Below are 18,534 nucleotides of genomic sequence, written 5' to 3' on the forward strand. Positions count from 1 at the left end.
TCCGTCATAGTCCGACATTACAAGGAAGGAGTCAAGTAGCGTTGTTAAGAAAATTTAGTGGCAGTAACAACGATGAACTAAAATGGTTAACTTCCAAAAGACAACTATTTGTATATGATAAGTTCAAACACCATTCTCCTTGTACATTATTATGCAGCTACAATTACCCAACTGATGAGGCTAACTTTTTAACCCAAAACGTAGTCTTTTAAGAGCTAGTTTGGAGTTGCGGTGCTTTAGAAAAAAGAAATAGCTTATCATAAAATCCGGTACATCAAATGCCTTTAGTAAAATAAAAAAGTAAATGTTTTTATTTTTATTTTTAAAATGTTGTTACTTTTAGTAGAAAAGCATAGAAAAATAGAAGTAAGGTCTATTACGTTTCTTTAAAAAATGCAGGTGTTTTGTAAAAGTGCTTCTAATAAAAATAAACAGTATTTGAGTGTTTGGTATTTTTTTTTTTTGTAAAAGTGCTTCTAATAAAAATAAACAGTATTTGAGTGTTTGGTAAACGTTTATATAAATTGCTTTGAATATGTTAAATGATTAAAAATGATATGGTATTTAATGTGATATAATAATTGTCCAATACAATAATGTAGGGGCAAAAATTCTAATTTTGTAAAACATGTGGAGGTATACTTGTTATTTGAAAATTTTATTAAATAAGCACCGATTACTATGCTTTGGGATTTTTTTTTTCCAAAAAACTATGGTAAACCATGCTTCTGTTTTTTTTTATCTTTTTATGCTTTTCTATTGTTATTAACAATAGTTTTTTGAAAAAATATTTTTTTTTGTTTTACCAAACACATTTAACATTCCAGATTTTTTAATAAGCAGATTTATTAACAATAGTCTTTTCACGCGTACGTTTTAAAATTTTCGGAACAGGCTGTCACAACTATGCTTTGGGATTTTGTTTTATAAATTATGGTAAACCATGCTTCTGCTTTTTTTTATTTTATTTTTTTTTATGCTTTTCTATTGTTGTTAACAATAGTTTTTTGAAAAAAACATTGTTTTTTGTTTTACCAAATACATTTAACATTCCAGATTTTTTTAATAAGTAGTTTTTTAAAAAAAAAAAAAAAGAAAAACACAATAATCTCAAACCAACCCTAAACCCACTCCCTCCCCCTCCCACTCCGTCATAGTCCGACATTACGAGGAAGGAGTCAAGTAGTTTTTTTAAGAAAATTTAGTGGCAGTAACAACGATGAACTAAAATGGTTAACTTCCAAAAGACAACTATTTGTATATGATAAGTTCAAACACCAATCTCCTTGTACATTATTATGCAGCTACAATTACCCAACTGACGAGGCTAACTTTTTAACCCAAAACGTAGTCTTTTAAGAGCTAGTTTGGAGTTACGCTGCTTTAGAAAAAAGAAATAGCTTATCATAAAATCTGGTACATCAAATGCCTTTGGTAAAATAAAAAAGAAAATGTTTTTATTTTTATTTTTAAAATGTTGTTATTTTTAGTAGAAAAGCATAGAAAAACAGAAGTAAGGTCTACTACGTTTCTTTAAAAAATGCAGGTGTTTTGTAATATATGCGAGGATGGACTTGTCATTTAATGAAATTTTTAAATAACAAGTCCACTCTCGCATATATTACAAAAGTACAACCTTTGCCTATACATTTATCATATTACATTTAACAACATATTATTTTTAATCATTTGCCAAACATTAAATAATTTTATTTTAGATCTTTGTATTCTCACAGCACAATATAAAATAATTTTTTTAAAAATACAACAATACCAAACTAGACCTACGTAGAAGTACTGAAGTTAAAACAAACTTGCGGCTAACCGAACTCCTGGTACGCTTGTTGAAACAGCACAACCGTAAGAGTCACAAGGGATGCATAAACTGAATCGGGTAACCTTTGCACGACCTTTCCGATCCCCGGTACACCCTCGGTAACCGTCTTTGTCGCCATTGCAACCGCCGGTGCTGCAATCAGTGTGAGGATCAGTTGATCGAGAACAACCAAATTGTCCGCTGTCAAGTACTCAATGAACTTTGCAAACTCTTCGCGGTCAATTTCTCCATCAAGATTTAAATCGCTTTCCTGCAAATATTAAGGGTTAACATTATTAAACGAATCAAACGAGTTTCGCTGAAGGCAAATGATTGAATCAAGGTTTTCTGAACGGGACACCACGGACGGATTCTCAACAAGGATTCTTACCTACCAAACAGCTACAACAACAGTATTTCTTTGTATAACAAACAGCAGAAATTTCAACATAGGTAAGCAGAAGACGAAGAAACTTAGAAGTCTACACGGAGCAGAATAAATTGGTCATGTATATAGAACCTCAAACAAACTGGTCACATCTTGCTAAACCAGACTACATAAAGGACAAGGACTTGCTTCTCTCTGACCACAGCATCTTAAACGTGTTTCAGTTCATTTTCCATGCATGAGAGAGAGAGAGAGAGAGAGAGAGAGAGAGAGAGAGAGAGAGAGAGAGAGAGAGAGAGAGTAGGTTTATTGATCTGTCTGAAATTTAAAATTGAAATTTACACACCAAAAATTCGAATCAAAACTACGTTTGTGAGAGTAATTACCAACTGTATTAGATTGATCATTGATGTGTGGATAACGAGCTTTCCCTAATGCAAAACGAAAATTGGATAACAAATCTTATTTGCCTAATATGCGGTACGACAACTTGACTTTTGCAGCACAACACCTTAACTTAATAAGCATAACAGATGTTATATGAAATCCCCTGCTAAATTGCATATATACTGTTGAAATTTCATGAGACATCATCTTGCTTGTTAATGGTTTCATGTCTTATTAAACAACTAGAGTACCTTCATCATTTCTCTGACTTGATCTTTCGAGGGTGGATCAAAATGCTTGCCGGATAAATGCTTATTGATATCACTAGAACAGGAAGATTAAAAAACAATCAGCTAAAATTAGCAGCATGATTTGTCAATCAGTTTAAAAAAAGGGAATACGTTTAGCATGAAAAGCTCCTCACTTGTACACAAGTAGTACACCGATGTACAGATCATTGATTTTCAAGTTATCCGTTCTTCTATCATTTCTAAATTGTTCAAACAACTTCTCTGAAATCCTTTTTATTTGCTTTCGCCTCCATTGCTTACCTGCAATCCAGAAACTTATCAGATACCTTATAAACATATATGTAATTAACGGTTGCTTCATGTCCGGTAATCTAACATAACATTTCACACTAAAGCCCAACAGAAAACAGGGAAAATTCAGAACTGGGACGAAAACAACATTAACGATGTCGAAGGAATATAGGGATACCTTGTAACCTGTCGAGGACTTGTCCCATGGCGCAGTAGTGAGCTACAGAGCTTTTTGCGATTTGGATTGGATGATAAGTTAAGAATAAAAGCAAGAGGAGGGAGGATCTTTGGTATTGTAGCATTCTTTTCACATTGTCAGGCAGCGTAATCATTAAGACACGATCCACTGTATTTAAGGAGAAATTTTAAGTGTTCTGGCACTTGAGCTAGGGGATGTTCTTTATCCGTGGAAATTTAACACTTAAATTTAGTTAATTGAAAATAAAGTAAAGAAGCTACTTAAGTGAGAGGTCTTAGGTTCGATTCTCACTTAAGGCAAATTTGAACCATATTATTACTTGTTCATTGTGAGACTTTGCTAACTCTCCATCCTCTAGTGTAGGTAAATATCGTTTATTCAAAAAAAAAAAAAAAACAAAAAACAAAAACAAAAACAAAAAAAAGAAAAAAAAAAGAAAAAGGTAAAGAATATCTAAGTGTTAGATTTCCACAGGTGGCAACACCACTGGCACTACTAAAAATTTATCGTATTTAAGACAGTTAGACCTATTAATGCTCAAAATTATAAGGTTAACAAACTTAATCAAAGATTTTAGATGGGCTTATGAGATGGGTTGAAATTAAATGGACTCAAAGATGTAAGTTTGTCAGGTTAACAAACTTAATTAAATGACTTTAGATGCGCTTATGAGATGGGATGCAATTAAATGGACTCAAAGATGTAATTGGTTCACCCCTCAAAATTGGGTTACATTCAAAGTATTGATCTCAATATGGTGATTTTGTGGCTAGATAGCTCTCAGCTAATACATTCACTCTATACTCTTTGATTCGTTCGACCCCACAATGAAGGTCTTTACCCATTTATATAGGCCTTTACCCCTTTGTATAGGCCTCGCCCTATTGAGGCCTCCCAAACAGGCATTTAATGTGCCCACCACTTATAATAGCTTACTACAACGTTTCACCTATTCGGCTAGGCCTTCGTTAGTGAAGTGATGTTTTAGCATTTGGATAGCACGTCTTTTAAGTCCTAGGTGGCTTGAGCATCTCGCTCGAACCTTGGTCCGTCTCGCCTTGCGGGGCACTACTCTGACTACCCTTATGTCCCATCCTAGGTTTCTATTGTTGTTTGCACGTTGTTGAATGGTCTGAGTTGCACTTGAGTAGTTCTACTCTTGGAGACTTATGTCGAAAAGTTGTCAGCTTTGCCCACGTGTTCTACATAGTCGGTTAGTTCTTCTTTTGTCTCAGTCGATTAGAGCATTCGGGTTGGCCCTTTTCAAACTCTCTGGGCTTTGGACTTTTTGGCCTTTCCTTGTGCTTACATCGAGGGGTGGGCCTAAATGGGCCCGACGTTAACAATACCGTGGCAAGTGCCAAGTCCAATAAAAATAAATATACTGCTTGTACCACAGTTCACAAATCCTGAAATTATAGAGTACTAGTCAACTTTATACCTTTAGGGACCCATTGAAGGATTTGTGTCGAGGCACCATTGCCAAAGCACAAGAGTTTATCATCAACCAGGAGGCCAATAACAATGCAAATAAAGCTCATAGAGTCCCACATCGATCGTGGATGAAAATGTGTGACTTTCCTCCACTGTAAAAGGAGACCATTCACTTACAATTAGTCTATAATGTCATTATTGTACTTAATTCGTAATCAGAATTCACTAATGATGGTTATGCTTATACCTTTGTATCATGTATACTCTACATTATCAATGAGAACTCATCTACCCTTGTGGACATAGCCTAACTTTGGGTAGTATATTATGTGTTTACTTCCCTATCTCTATCTCTTTACATATTACCCTCATTAACAACTAGAGTAACCTTCAAGAACAATATTACCTCATCAACTAGAGTTCTTTAATTAAATTCGTGAAATGATATGTTATCTCACTAATTGATTAACGTAATTAAATGTTAATATTGTACTTCGTGATTCCTTGATATGTTACAAGCTATGTATTGGAATATAATGTTGGAAGTAGAGTGATTAGTATGATGAAGTGAAATGTGATTTGACTTGTGTATTGGAAATGGTTGTGACATGTGATTGAAACGCATATTGAATTGCTTGGGAGATGTGAGGTCTAGTAAATGACCGATGACCCATTGTGATGTGAATTTTGCTCAATATTGCTTCGTTTCGTTGAGTTTCGTGAATTGGGTAACTTGAATCATGTCTTGTTCCTTCGAGCCATTGTTATGTTTCTTGGACTTCCGTTCAATTCGGTTGGGTGGATTGGAACTGAGTTCTGTTTGAATTCCGTTGAGTGATGGTCCGGAATCCCCTTTGGAGCCTTGGTCCGTTGGGTGGTCCAAAATCCTTTTTTTCCAAAGATGTAGTATTCAACTGAATTGTGTTACTCTAGCCTTGCGTTTCGACTTGTTGTATGTGTTATTGATTGATGTGATTATGGAATGACGTTGGATATGAGTGGAGTTATCATGAGTATTTTAGTTGATTAATATTTCTAGAGAATAATATGTACTTTGTTAATTCTTAAATATGTTACACGCTATGAAACGCGAATTTATGTGGGAAAAGTGATGATTTATGTGATGGATGAAGTGGAAATGTTAATCGTCATGTGGGATTGTTATGTTGGATATCATTGTTATTGTTATGATTAGACTTGTTGATAAATGTGGCTCGAGAATGGTATTGTACATAGTTGGTTCTTTGAAATGATATATGTTGTGAATTGCGGTATCATGTTGTGACATAATTGCCTATATATTGATGGAGGGGAAATCATGATTTTCAGATGGGTTGTTATGTAACCCTGAGTCAAGTAATTTCATGCTTGTCGAGTTCTATTGATTGATTGAGAAACGTTATACCTTTCGACTTAATTGGACTGTGTTATATGTCAATTATTGTGCATGACGAACTATGAATGGCTTGATCCCTGTTTAGGGTACGTAGGCAGTCTAACGAGGAGGTTAGATGCAGCCATAAAACATACGAAAAATAACTATGTGATTCGATTATTGAGTTGTGCTTGCCCTTATCCCGGAGGTGAGATATGATAGATACGGAATTTTGGTGACGTCACGTGTCAATTCTGGACGTATGTCGGGATTGGGGCGTGACAAGTTAGCTATATATGTTTGATGGGCATATATATTACTTGGAAAGTATACCTCAACGAGTTGGCCGAGCTCGGCCTTTAATAAAAACTTTTGTCGCTTCCCCAATGGTATTCTGACATAACTTGGAAGCAAATCATGATTCCCCTCCTGCAACCGTATGGCCATAGAGTGAAGCCTACTGCCATTCTTGTCTAGAAATCACATCACACTGTGAAGCAAGCTATATATAAAACCCCATGGAAATATTGGAACCACGTGAAGACGTACCACCTAATAAAGGTGGCTTTTCCCAAATGGCTTTGTTAAAACCAAGACTTATATATATTTATATATATGGGTCATGATAGTACCATATTTGAGTCACATCAAATCTTTTTGCTTCACCAAATCAGTGCCCACCTTTCAACTATTATAAAATAAAGGGAAAGTGGAACCATGTCAGGGAAAATGGAATCATGACGTCCAAGGAAAGTGGAATCATGACATCCACTTTTTAAAATTTTCTCGGCCTTCTCGACCTACCCTCGACTTCGGCCTAATGGTTTATCTTGGCCGAATCCTTATGCATAATCACATGCATCGGCCTGCGACTGACTGCACACTGCACCAAGGTTTTTTTTTTTTTTTTTGGGCCAAAAGCTTCCATCTTCCATTCCTTTGGCAATGACATTTTTGTACGAGGTACGAAATATGGATCAATCATTGCCCTCTATTTTCTTATACACCATCGGCTCAAATAGCCAGATGGTTAAGAAAATAATTTATTCATTATATATATATATATATATATATATATATATATTAGCAAACGAAAATAAAAGTGGCGTAACCATAAAGTGGAGGAGGCCAACGATGTTTTATTCCGAGCCGAGATCTTTTTACATCAAAATTCTCAAATTGATTTCGCTCTAGGCCGAGAAAATAATTTTCTCCAAATATTGTTGACTTGGCGGAATATTTTTCATTTCCGGCCGCCGAATGTGTTGGACAATTATTATGCCCCCCAGGCATAATAATTTCGCCAATTTCGGCTTTTAACCCGAACAACTGAGCTGAACGGGATTACTCTATATGTGCTTTATCACCAATAATCATATCGATTGGCGTGGTTTGTTCAACTGAAACCATGAATTGGTCTTGTTCATCATTGGAACACTTTTCTATCGAATTATTTTCTGAGTCAGTTTTTGGCACAGAAATTTGAACATTTTCTTCTAGGCCTACCACACTTTCAGCCTCGACCGAAAAAATAGGTGGCCTTTATTCTTCGGCCAAAGTAACAATTTTCTTAGGCCGATGTCTGATTACGACCGAAGAGGAAAATTGCCCCCCGGCCTTTTCAACCAACCATTCCTCAAATGGAATCGATTTGTAGTCGAAAACGTAAGGAAAATATTTTCCATCGAGCCAGGTATTAAATTGAGCCCTGTCTTCATTTACCATTGCTCTTGCAGGGTAACATGAGCTTTTATTCTCAACATGTAAACGAATGACTTTTGCATCTTTGTATGGCCACGAAGAATTTTTTCCACTTCCAAAGATCTTTTTCGCTCCTCATTGTCTTGTTTCAATTCCTCTAGGAGCTCGTACAATCCGCTACGTGGAGCCAGATTGGAATCTTGATATATCATATGAACTTCGTAGTTTTAGCACTGAGTCCCACTGGGCGTGCCAAAATGTTGACCCTAAAAATTACAAAACCTACATGGCGTGCATGCCGAGTAACTAATAAGCCAACTACGTCCTTCGGTTAAATGCGGGGTGTGCCAACTCGTCGGCCGAGCTCGACCGAGGAGTAAAATTTGTTGACGTTGCATTGAGCACGTTGCTGACTTCTTTATCTTGTGACTGCAGCTGAGGAAGGAACAAATCTCGGCCTTTGGATTCTCGAGCCTGAAGACAAGGCTGCTAGTTCTGCGAAGTTCACAAATCGTCGGCGCCGGATTCGGTCATGGTGATTATATTCGTGAGAGTATAAGCATGTCGAATCGACACTAGACTGTACGAACACAAGTATTCAAAGGTGATGTATGTCTTGATGGTGAATGTGGTTCGGCCGTCAAAATGCCGAACTCTGAAACTCACTTGTGAGTATTTTGTTGTGTGTAAATCATGTGTATTCCTCCCGGTCCTGGATAAATCATGTGTGCAAATATTTTGTTGTGTGTGTTTTTCTTTTATGCATCGTACTATGAGTTGCGAGTAAAGAGAAATGACTCTGTCATCGTCCGACCCTACGAGGAACGAGTCAAGTAGTGTTAAGGAAATTTAGTGGAACTACAAGGATGAACTAAAGTGGTTAACTTCCAAAAGACAACTATTTATATACGATAAGTTCAAACACCATTCTCCTTGTATCTTATTGTGCAGCCACAAATAATCAAGTCTTTTAAATAGACCATCGAAGGCTTGAACTGAGAACAAACTTGCGGCTAATTGAACTCATGACGCGCTTGTTGAAACAGCACAACAGTAAAAGTCAGAAGGGATGCATAAACTGAATTGGGTAACCTTTGCACGACCTTTCCAACCCCCGGTACACCCTCGGTAGCCCTCTTTGTCGCCATTGCAAACGCCGGTGCTGCAACCAGTGTGATGATCAGTCCTTGACTGACAATAACGAATGTGTCCGCTGTCAACTGCTTGATGAAGTTTGCAAACTCTTCGCGGTCAATTTCTCCATCAAGATTGAGATCGTTTTCCTGCAAATATTAGGGGTAAACATTATTAGACAAATCAAACGAGTTTCGCTGAAGATAAATCCTTGATTCAACATTTCTAGAAGAGAATAATGAGCTCATATCCGAACAGTTTCTTTACGTTTTCTGAACGGGAATCTTAGATTCTCAACATGGATTCTTACCTAACAAACAGCAGCAACAACAGTATTCAACAAACAGCAGAAACTTGAACATACAAAATTGACACGCACATTTTCAATCCTGAATTAGAGACTTGGTTCTGTTTTAGTCAGTCAAAGAGATGAATGATACTAAACTGCGACCTGACATACAAGTCACAAACAACAATAGACCTTCTCATCATCTCATGCTTTCAGGATGATATCTCGACGGAAATTTTACATATAAGTAGAGTGCAGACATTAGAATCAGTTTATGAAAGAGGTGCCATCTTTTCAGATAACTAGCCAGGCGAAGACTTTATTTAGTGCCTCGGCCAATAGGCCTACTGAAACATGATGATGAATTTTGCAGTCAAATGAACTTGTCTTCAAAATTTCTAACATTTTAGTTCTTAATCGGAACAAAAGTGAACTTAGGTAATTGGAACACGAAGAAACATAAAAGTCTAAACTGAGCAGGAAAAATTGGTCATTTATGTAGAACCTCAAACAAACCGGTACTCTGTCACATCCTGCTAAACCAGACTACATAAAGAAGGACAAAAAGTTGCTTCTTTTTTCTCACGGCAACTTAAACATGTTCAAATCATTTTCCATGCATAAGAGAAAGAGTATATATGTTGTATTGATCTAACAGTCTGAAGTTTAAAATTGCAATTTACACAACAAAGATACGAATAAAAGCTAGGTCGCTTGTGAGAGTAATTACCAATTACTAATTGTACTCTATTCGATTGAAAAACTTATAAGAATATGAGCAGATAACGAGCTTTCCGTAACCTAAAACAAAAATTGGATCACAAATCTTATTTGCCTAATACTTGGTACGACAACTTGACTTTTGCAGCACAACACCTCAACACAAGAAACGTAACAGATGTTATTGGGTATATACTGTTGAAATTTCAAAAGATATTATCTTACTTGTAGATGGTTTGAGTCTACCAAATTTCATTTCAACTGTTTGATTGTATCCAACGAGAAAATCCCTGTATCAGAAAACTGATTCTGATTCTAATTCATCCTTATGTTTTATTAAACAACTAGAGTACCTTCATCATATCTAAGACAATATCTTTGGAGGGTGGATCAATATGCGGGCCGGGTAAACGCTTATTGAGTTCACTAGAACAGGAAGATTAAACAACAATCAGTTAAAATTAGCAGCATGATTTGTCAATCAGTTAAAAAAAATGGGAATACGTTTACCACGAAAAGCTCCTCACTTGAACACAAGTAGTACGCCGATGTACAGATCGTCAAAATTCAAGTTAACGCTTCCTGTGTCACTTTTAAAATAAAGATCAAACACCTCATCTGTAATCCTGCGTATTTGCTTTCGCCTCCATTGCTTATCTGCAATCCAGAAAATTATCAGATACCTTATAAACGTGTATGTAATTGACGGTTGCTTCATGTCCAGTAATGTAACATAACATGTGAGACTGTCTGTACCGATGGATATCTACAAACTTACGGATAATAATGCTATTTTTTGATGTCGCATCGAGAAATATCAAACTGACGATATCATACTATAAATTCGTACATAAAATCCAGTACAAGAACAAGATAAATGGAAACATGCGTATTCAAAACGGTAACTTTCTGCTGCATCTGAGAAAACCCATCGCCCAAGCAACTAATAGATGACTACAGTCCACAACTAAAAGTCATTTGCAGATTCTACAAGTGTGGAGCGATGGAGAAGCCATCGAAACTAGAACCCAACAGAAAATAACATTAACGATGTCGAAGGAACAGAGAGGTACCTCGCAACCTGTCGAGGACCTGTCCCATGGCGCAGCAGTGAGCTCAGTACAGAGCTTTTTGCGCTTGGGTTGGATGATAAGTACAACAAATAAAGATAGATAACTCGCCAAGCAGCGTATTGACGTTGTCAGGCAGCGTAATTATTAAGACAAAATATTAAAAAATAAATACAACAAATAAAGATAGATAACTTGCCAAGCACTCGCGGGCACTTGTAAATTTAAAAAATAATTATTAAGTTACCATGCTCCGATACCAAAGAATAATTATGTATTATGAATGTTTTAACTGTTATATTTAATTTGCATAGCTATGAAATTTTTTTTTCAATATTTTTTTTTGTGAAGAAAATTACGGTATGTCATTCATTGATAAAAAGGCATTACAAGTACATATTATGAAAAACTCGGTCCTAAAAGGGTCTTTGCAAGCTAGATCTAAAAATATAACAATAAAGCATCACTAATCATAGAGTAATGAGCAAACTTCAAGCACTTGTCCGAGCTTATCGGGAATCGCAAGATTACACAGATCAATAAAACTGTTAAATTTCGTGTTATAAGGAGTATGATGCCCATGGGTAGATTGCATCACCTAATCACTGCCATGATCCTAAAGAGCTAGCACACCAAAACGAAAATTTAAATTATGCACTCTCCTATAGAGAGAGAAATCAAACCAAACTCTATGACAATTCTTGGAAATTATTAAACAGAAACAAAATAAAAGGATAAATTATGTCACGCTCCACATCTTGTGGACATCTGAAAGTCATATCACTGCATCGGCTAAACCCAAAGTGTCATACTGACTAAACTCAATCCCGACGCAATTTGACATCTTCCATGGCTTCCTGGTTCACCCACATATCGAATGTGATAACTGGATACAAAACCTTTTGTTAACTGTGTGTTTGGACGAAAAGATAATGCTTATTACGGTGACTACAATGTCACATCAATAATTCAACATCAAATAAAAATAAACGAAAAGTAAGAGCAAAGAGACGATGATCTATTAATTTTTCATATCAATAAACACTACGTATAATTAAAGAAAAAAAAAAATTGTATTTCTCGTTATTTTCTTTTATATATCAATATAAATAGTTTTTAAATTTTAATTAGAGACGAAAACAGTTTTACCAATAATAATAAAAAAAAAAAATCAATTCGACGCAAGCGTGCCAAAAGAGTAGTTCAGTTTAAATTTTATAAGTTGTATTGTGATTTCAATTTTATATAACTCGAACCCAGAAGTCAAAGCATACCTTAATTCCTAGTTTTGGTTTGCTACACCGACGAGGAGTGATGTTGATTGTAATAAAAAAATTAGAGTGAATTGCTAATTTAATTCTTGAATTATCATTTGAGTAAAAATTAGGTTATTAAATTACTTTTTTAGAAAAATTAGTCCTTGAATTATAAAAATATGTCAATTACGTCCCTAACATTAGATTTGAAGATACCATATTCAATTTTTCGTCAATTTATGTCACGTTACTTACATGTGATACATATTGGTGGGTAGATTGGTAATTTTTCAAAAAGAAATAGTGTATGGAGTCAATTTAGAGGGTAAATTAGACGTTAGATTCACAACTTATATGAAATGTTAAGAGCTTATAGGCGGAAAATGATGTTATTACATTCTAAAGTGTGTCAAGTGACTTAAGTCGATGAAAAATTGGATAAAATAGTTTTGAATATAATAGTAGGGATGAAATTAGCAATTTTAATGAATTTAGGTACTTATTTTACCAAAAAAATAATTCAGGGACCTAATTTTCATTGAGATGATAGTTCAAGGACTAAATTGGCACTTCACCCTAAGAATTATAGGATTGAGTACCTAAAACTTCCCAACTTTTTAGTGTTATTTCAAATTAGTCTCAATTTTTAAAACATTTCAAACAAGTAGCCAATCTATTGAAAATGTCACATTCGTTAAGCCCCAGTTAAAAATTTGTTAAATTAACTAGAGATTACTATGTCTCCAAAAACAATTGAAGGTCATGGAAGCATGGCCTCCACCAATTAACATCACCACAACCACCACCACCACCATCAGGTCATCACCTCCAAACCCAATGCAAGACCAACAACTCCACCCTACAGCTCAAGCAGCCAACATTAAGAAGAATGTCATGACAGTTGCGGAAATGTCATGGATGTTGCGGAAATGGTATAGATTGCCATGCCCGCATAGAAGAACTCAAAGCTTTATGACCGAAAATCAACAAAGGAGGAAATCACATGAGCATAAACAAGCTCCTTGAAGATCTATATGAATTCTTAACCCTCTTCTTTGTTAGGAGATTGTCCCCTGACGTAACTTCAATTTGAGTCCATTTTTTATTCAGTTCAATACCATTTGAACATTGGGTTCCTTATTATATAATCTATGTTTGAAATTTAGATTTTGAGTCAACTAATATTAATGTTGACCATGATATACCTTGTTGGTGAGTTTTGAATATAAACTATGTTTGAAAAATTAACTGGGGCTTAATGGCTATGATATTTTCAATAAGTTGAGTAATAGTTTAGAATATTTAAAACTGTTGAGACCAATTTGAAATAACACTAAAAAGTTGGGGAGTTTTAGGTACTTCATCCAAAATAATATTTAAACCATAATCTAATTCCAAGTCTTGGTTTGCTACATCAGTTGTTCACCAGCAACCTGTCTTTCCGGCTGCTTTCCAGCACACGCTCAGGACTTCGTTGGCTTCAACCAGTTGCGTTGCTTGACGAGCTTGCGCACGCACTTGGTAAGCCGGGGCGGTGCTCGGCTCGGGATCTCGTGGAGACAATGATGGGGATGCAGGATGGCTTGCTCCTTCGTCATCGTCGGTGGACTTCCTTTTGCAACTGTTCGGTTTGCTTGGACTGTTTGGATTGTTTTGGTGCAGTTGTGGTGAGTATAGTACGGGTTACGGTGACAGAGCGTCGGCCATGGCGGCGTCGCTGCAGAGTGAGAGGACCAAGTTGATAAAAAAAAAAAAAAAAAACGAGAATTTAAGTCAGGATGGTTTTGGATTTTCCAGAAATGAGCTGCTTGGAGTTTTGTTGAGCTATTTCGAACAATAAATTCAAAAAATAAAAATATAAAATATAAAAAAATAAAAAAAAATAAAAAAAAAAAGAAAGAAGATTTTTCGCTTCCTGGAGTTGAACTCGGTAGATCAATAATCCAAGTTTAATAATATTTAAACAAAATCTCAAGAGTCATTTGTTCATTTGTTTATTTTTCTACTAGGAGAGGGATTTTATGTACAATTTTTTTTCTTTACATTTTGAAAAGAAATTTTTTTTTATTTGAATCCATATAGCATCTGTGACATCCCGTCCCGGAGTTATCGGAACCGTACGCGTGAAATTACCATTTTACCCCTAGTTACTTTGTTATGTTGTTTGGTTGTTTGTGTGGTGTTGGCAAACTTGGGCCACACACACACACACACACACACACCTGCACTCTCTGCCCTTCCCTTTCCCTCTGTCTCTCTCCCTCCCGTGTCTCTCTCTTTCCCCTTCTTCTTCACCATATATGTACGGACCAAACCCAAAACAACCCAAAACCTTGCAGATCGAGGGAACCAAGTACACCATCGTGATGGTGAGGCCGAGAGGAGTCTAGTGGTGCCATTTTCAGGTGAGAAACCAGTCGTTTTCACGTCGATCTCGTAAGCTCCGTTTTGAGCACTGTTCATGCAAACCTAATCTAGTATGTTTTTGGACATTCTAAGCTTGTAGATGTGTTAGTGAGGCCTCAAGGAGCTTGGGAATGCTTCGTTGGGTGAATTTGGACGTCGGGAAAGCTTAGTTCAAAGTTGGCCGAACTTGGATCGTTGTTGCAGGTGAGATTCTTTGATTTTTAGGCCTTAAAAGTAGTCTAACGTGATTCTACTAGTCCTAAGCTTCATTTTGGTATAAAGAACGTGAAAAATGGTTGAAAAACGAGTGAGAAAACAAAGTTTGAAAATTTTCCAGTTTTCCGGCGACGGCGCCGGCGCCGGCGGCGGCGCAGACGGCGGCGGCTCGCCGGAGAAGACAGGGGAATATTCCGTTAAGGCTAACGGAATATTCCTAACAGAAGCTAACGGCGTCAGTCAAGGTTAACGGAATATTCCAGGGAATATTCCTGACGGCGTCACCTGACGCCGTCAGTGTGCAGGTCACGTGGCCGCGCGTGGGGGCGCGTGGACCCGTGCCTGTGCTGGCGCGTGGGGGCGCGTGCGTGATCCAAAAATTATTTTAAAAATATGGTTGTGATCGTGAGGTTGTGTAGGTCACGTGGGTATATTCATTTGTCCATTTTGAGCAATGTATGAGAAGTTATTTTGAATGGACGGTTTTGTGCTTTAAAGTTAACGTTTTTGTAGTTAATTCGCATATAGGTGACACGTATCCCGAGGACGAGCGTGCACATTCGAGGCAGGGGGGCTACGACCCTTCTACATACCAGTGAGTGGGCTTTTGTTTTCCGTATATACCTATATACATTTATATTCCCAGAAATTGATTTAAAAAGGGTTATTTGCCTTATGCCATGTACTTTATTATTTATCGTTTATGCATCGTTGCATGCATTAATTGTGGCATACATATACATATGCATATGTTACATATATTTATGTGTGGGTGCTGTGGAGGCATAGGTAAGTGCCAGGTAAGCGTTAATTAACGATTGCATTACATAGTGTTCAGAGATGCTTAGAGAGCTCATAACCTGCACCCCCGGTGTTAGTGCTCCCGCCCAGAGTAGGGCACAGTCCTTCACGTGTTGTTCACCTCCCGCACCATACGCTCAGCTTGGATCCAAGTTAGGTGCATAGGCCTGTCGTACAGACCACAGTAGGTGGTTCCGACTCGTAGGTGACCCGCGATTATTCGCACAGCCTTCACGTGATCGTAGCACTAGAGCGTATATACATGTTACACCCAGGCCTGTCGTACAGACCCTTTAGGTGGTTCCGACTCGTGGGCAGGTTTAGTTATTGAGATTGACGGTTGAGCTCTATATACAGCCGTACAGGTCACGTTAGGTGACTCCGGCTGCCAGAGAATTGTGTGATTGATACGACTTACACCTGAGCACTTGCATATCATTAGGAGATCTTGACATAGCATATTTTGAGCATGTTTGGCATACCCTTGAGCATGTTTGGGCATATCTATACATACGTACATATGTTATTTTCTGGGAAGTATACAGGTTTTACGGCGAGGGGTTAGATTGTGTTTTGTTAAATGGTTTTCAAAGAGCTTTGTTTTGCCCACTCACACTTTTGTTTTGCGCCCCTCCAGGTTCTAGTAGCTTAGCCGTTGCGGTGGTTTCCCTTGCGAGCTTTTCGGCGTTCTGACAGACACTCTACATTGTAGGTTCGCCTTCGGGCGTACTACGGTTGTTATTTTATTTGGACTGCTATAGACCTGCTCTGATTTTGTATCGCACTAACTAGCACTTATTCTAGTACTTGAATACTAGTTTTTAATTATTCGTACTTTTATTTTACTACTCTATTAGCTTCCGCACGTGCACATGGCTACGTCGCCTTTGTGTGACGGCCAGCACGCTCCTACCTCGGTCGGGGTGTGTCAGTTTGGTATCAGAGCCTAGGTTTGGCAGTCCTGTGTCCTTGTGAGTATTCTAATAATTTTGGTGTCTTCTGTCAGAACTATGCCGCCTCGTCGGGAACCCCGTCGCTCTTCTGAGCCTACGTTCCCCGATATTACTCAATTGGGGGAAGCTTTTGCTACAGCCCTTCAGGCAGTGATGCGCCCTCCCCAGAGGACTCCTCTGGAAACTATGTACAATCTGAAGTTGGATAAGTTTAAGGGCAGTGAGGGACCCGAGAACGCAGAGCGCTGGCTAGAACATATAGAGAAGACTTTTCGGGTGCTACATAATCAGGGGAACTTGCCTATGGAGAGATGGGTTGAGACGACCGCTTGGTTTCTTGATACGGAGTCGGCAGCTTGGTGGGAGCAGGAGCTTCGTAGGTTGACTCCGGATCAGAGGGTCGAGTGGAATGTTTTTACGAGGTTGTTTAGAAGAAGGTATGTGCCCCCTGAGTATATTGACCGTAAGAAACAGGAGTTTTCCGAACTGAAACAGCGGAAGATGTCAGCGAATGAGTACTACCGTAAGTTTACGGACTTGTCCCGTTACCACCCTGATGTCGCTGGTAATCCGGCGGAGATGCTCCGTCTTTTCCGTTTGGGCACTAGGAAGAAGTGGCGTTCTATGGCGTCTGCAATCCACAGCGAGACTTATCGGGACTTTTATGAGATACTACTGAGGATCGAGGATTCGGAGAATATGTCGAGCGATACTGATGAAGAAAAGGACGGCAACCAGAAGAAAGATGACAAAGGTAAAGGTCAAGCATCGCTTGGGCCCCGTCAGACTCAGAACTTCAAGAGAGGTGGAACTAGTTCTAGTTCTTCGAGTGGTGGCTTCAGTGCCACTGGGCAGGGTCGTGGAGGTAGATTTTCCGGTGGCGCTAGAGGCCAGAGGCAGGGCGATGGTGGGCGAGGCAGAGCCCCAGTTTGTCGTAGGTGTAACAACCGGCATTTCGGGGAGTGTAGACGTGGTAGCAATGGTTGCTTCACATGTGGACAGGTGGGACATAGAGCGGCACATTGTCCCCAGGGCCAGCAGCAGCAGAAACCACAGCAGACCTTTATGCCACCACCTGCACCACTACAGCAAATCCAGGGTCCTAGTGGTTACGGACAGGCAGGTCGAGGTGGTGCCTACCACTACCAGGGTGATGCTGTACCCTATGCCTCGGGACAGTATCAGTATCCTCAGGACCCCTACTCCCAGGGTAGTTACCCTCAGTATTCGGGCGGCTATATGCCGTATCCTCCAGCTTCCGCCGGCGGTTCTCAATGGTATCAAGGAGGACAGTTTCAGACAGGAGAGATTGCTACCAGTAGTGCAGGGTCTTCGAGACAGACCGGTCAGCCCAGTCAGGGGCGTGGTACACAGAGTCGTGGTGCTCAGACGAGCAGAGGTCGTGGCGGACGGCAGCAGGGCCAGGGGCGTATACACAACATTTCTTTGCAGGATGCTCAGAACAACCCGGATCTGATTATGGGTACGTTAAATATTCTTGGTTATTTTGCTAGAGTCTTAATTGATTGTGGAGCTACACATTCTGTGATTTCTCATACATTTGCTCAAGTGACGCAACCTCGCCCCACACCCCTAGGGTATGATTTAGAGTTCGCTATGCCTAGAGGGGAGAGATGTATTGTGGATCGCGTGTACCCAGGTTGTCCAGTGATAGTGGAGGGCGTGGTTATGCCCGCTGATCTTATCCCGTTAGATATTGTGGATTTTGATGTGATTTTGGGCGCGGATTGGTTGCACCCCAATCGTGCCAATATCGATTGTTACGGGAAGATAGTTACATTTCGTCGTCCTGGACTACCCGTGGTTACCCTTGTTGGTGAGCAGAG

At 38.6% G+C, this 18,534-nt stretch overlaps 2 protein-coding genes across 4 annotated transcripts; both read right to left on the minus strand.

Moving 5' to 3' along the window:
- Positions 1 to 1,653: 1,653 nt before the first annotated feature.
- LOC103935189 lies at positions 1,654 to 3,721 on the minus strand. 2 transcript variants are annotated; one of them, XM_048591873.1, is made up of 4 exons: positions 3,312 to 3,721; positions 3,016 to 3,142; positions 2,861 to 2,915; positions 1,654 to 2,087 (listed from the first exon to the last, which is right to left on the minus strand). In XM_048591873.1, exons 1-4 carry the CDS (start codon positions 3,463 to 3,465, stop codon positions 1,821 to 1,823), a joined length of 603 nt encoding a protein of 200 aa, XP_048447830.1. In that variant the 5' UTR covers positions 3,466 to 3,721; the 3' UTR covers positions 1,654 to 1,820. The 2 variants fall into 2 exon arrangements, with proteins under 2 accessions (XP_048447830.1, XP_009343218.2); XM_009344943.3 differs by having other exon boundaries at positions 1,658 to 2,087; positions 2,843 to 2,915.
- Positions 3,722 to 8,709: 4,988 nt separating this feature from the next.
- LOC103962818 lies at positions 8,710 to 11,174 on the minus strand. Of its 2 annotated transcripts, XM_009375587.3 has the most exons (4): positions 11,059 to 11,174; positions 10,513 to 10,642; positions 10,339 to 10,411; positions 8,710 to 9,125 (listed from the first exon to the last, which is right to left on the minus strand). In XM_009375587.3, the coding sequence occupies exons 1-4, from the start codon at positions 11,084 to 11,086 to the stop codon at positions 8,856 to 8,858; spliced, it is 501 nt and encodes a 166-aa protein (XP_009373862.2). In that variant the 5' UTR covers positions 11,087 to 11,174; the 3' UTR covers positions 8,710 to 8,855. The 2 variants fall into 2 exon arrangements, 1 of the variants encoding a protein (XP_009373862.2); XR_007261017.1 differs by lacking the exons at positions 10,339 to 10,411; positions 11,059 to 11,174 and adding an exon at positions 10,742 to 11,027 and having other exon boundaries at positions 8,988 to 9,125; positions 10,496 to 10,642.
- Positions 11,175 to 18,534: the final 7,360 nt, after the last annotated feature.

This window comes from the organism of the source record quoted next, unplaced genomic scaffold, assembly GCF_019419815.1.
Source record: "Pyrus x bretschneideri cultivar Hongxiangsu unplaced genomic scaffold, Pyrus_bretschneideri_v1 Contig35, whole genome shotgun sequence".
NCBI lineage: Eukaryota > Viridiplantae > Streptophyta > Magnoliopsida > Rosales > Rosaceae > Pyrus > Pyrus x bretschneideri.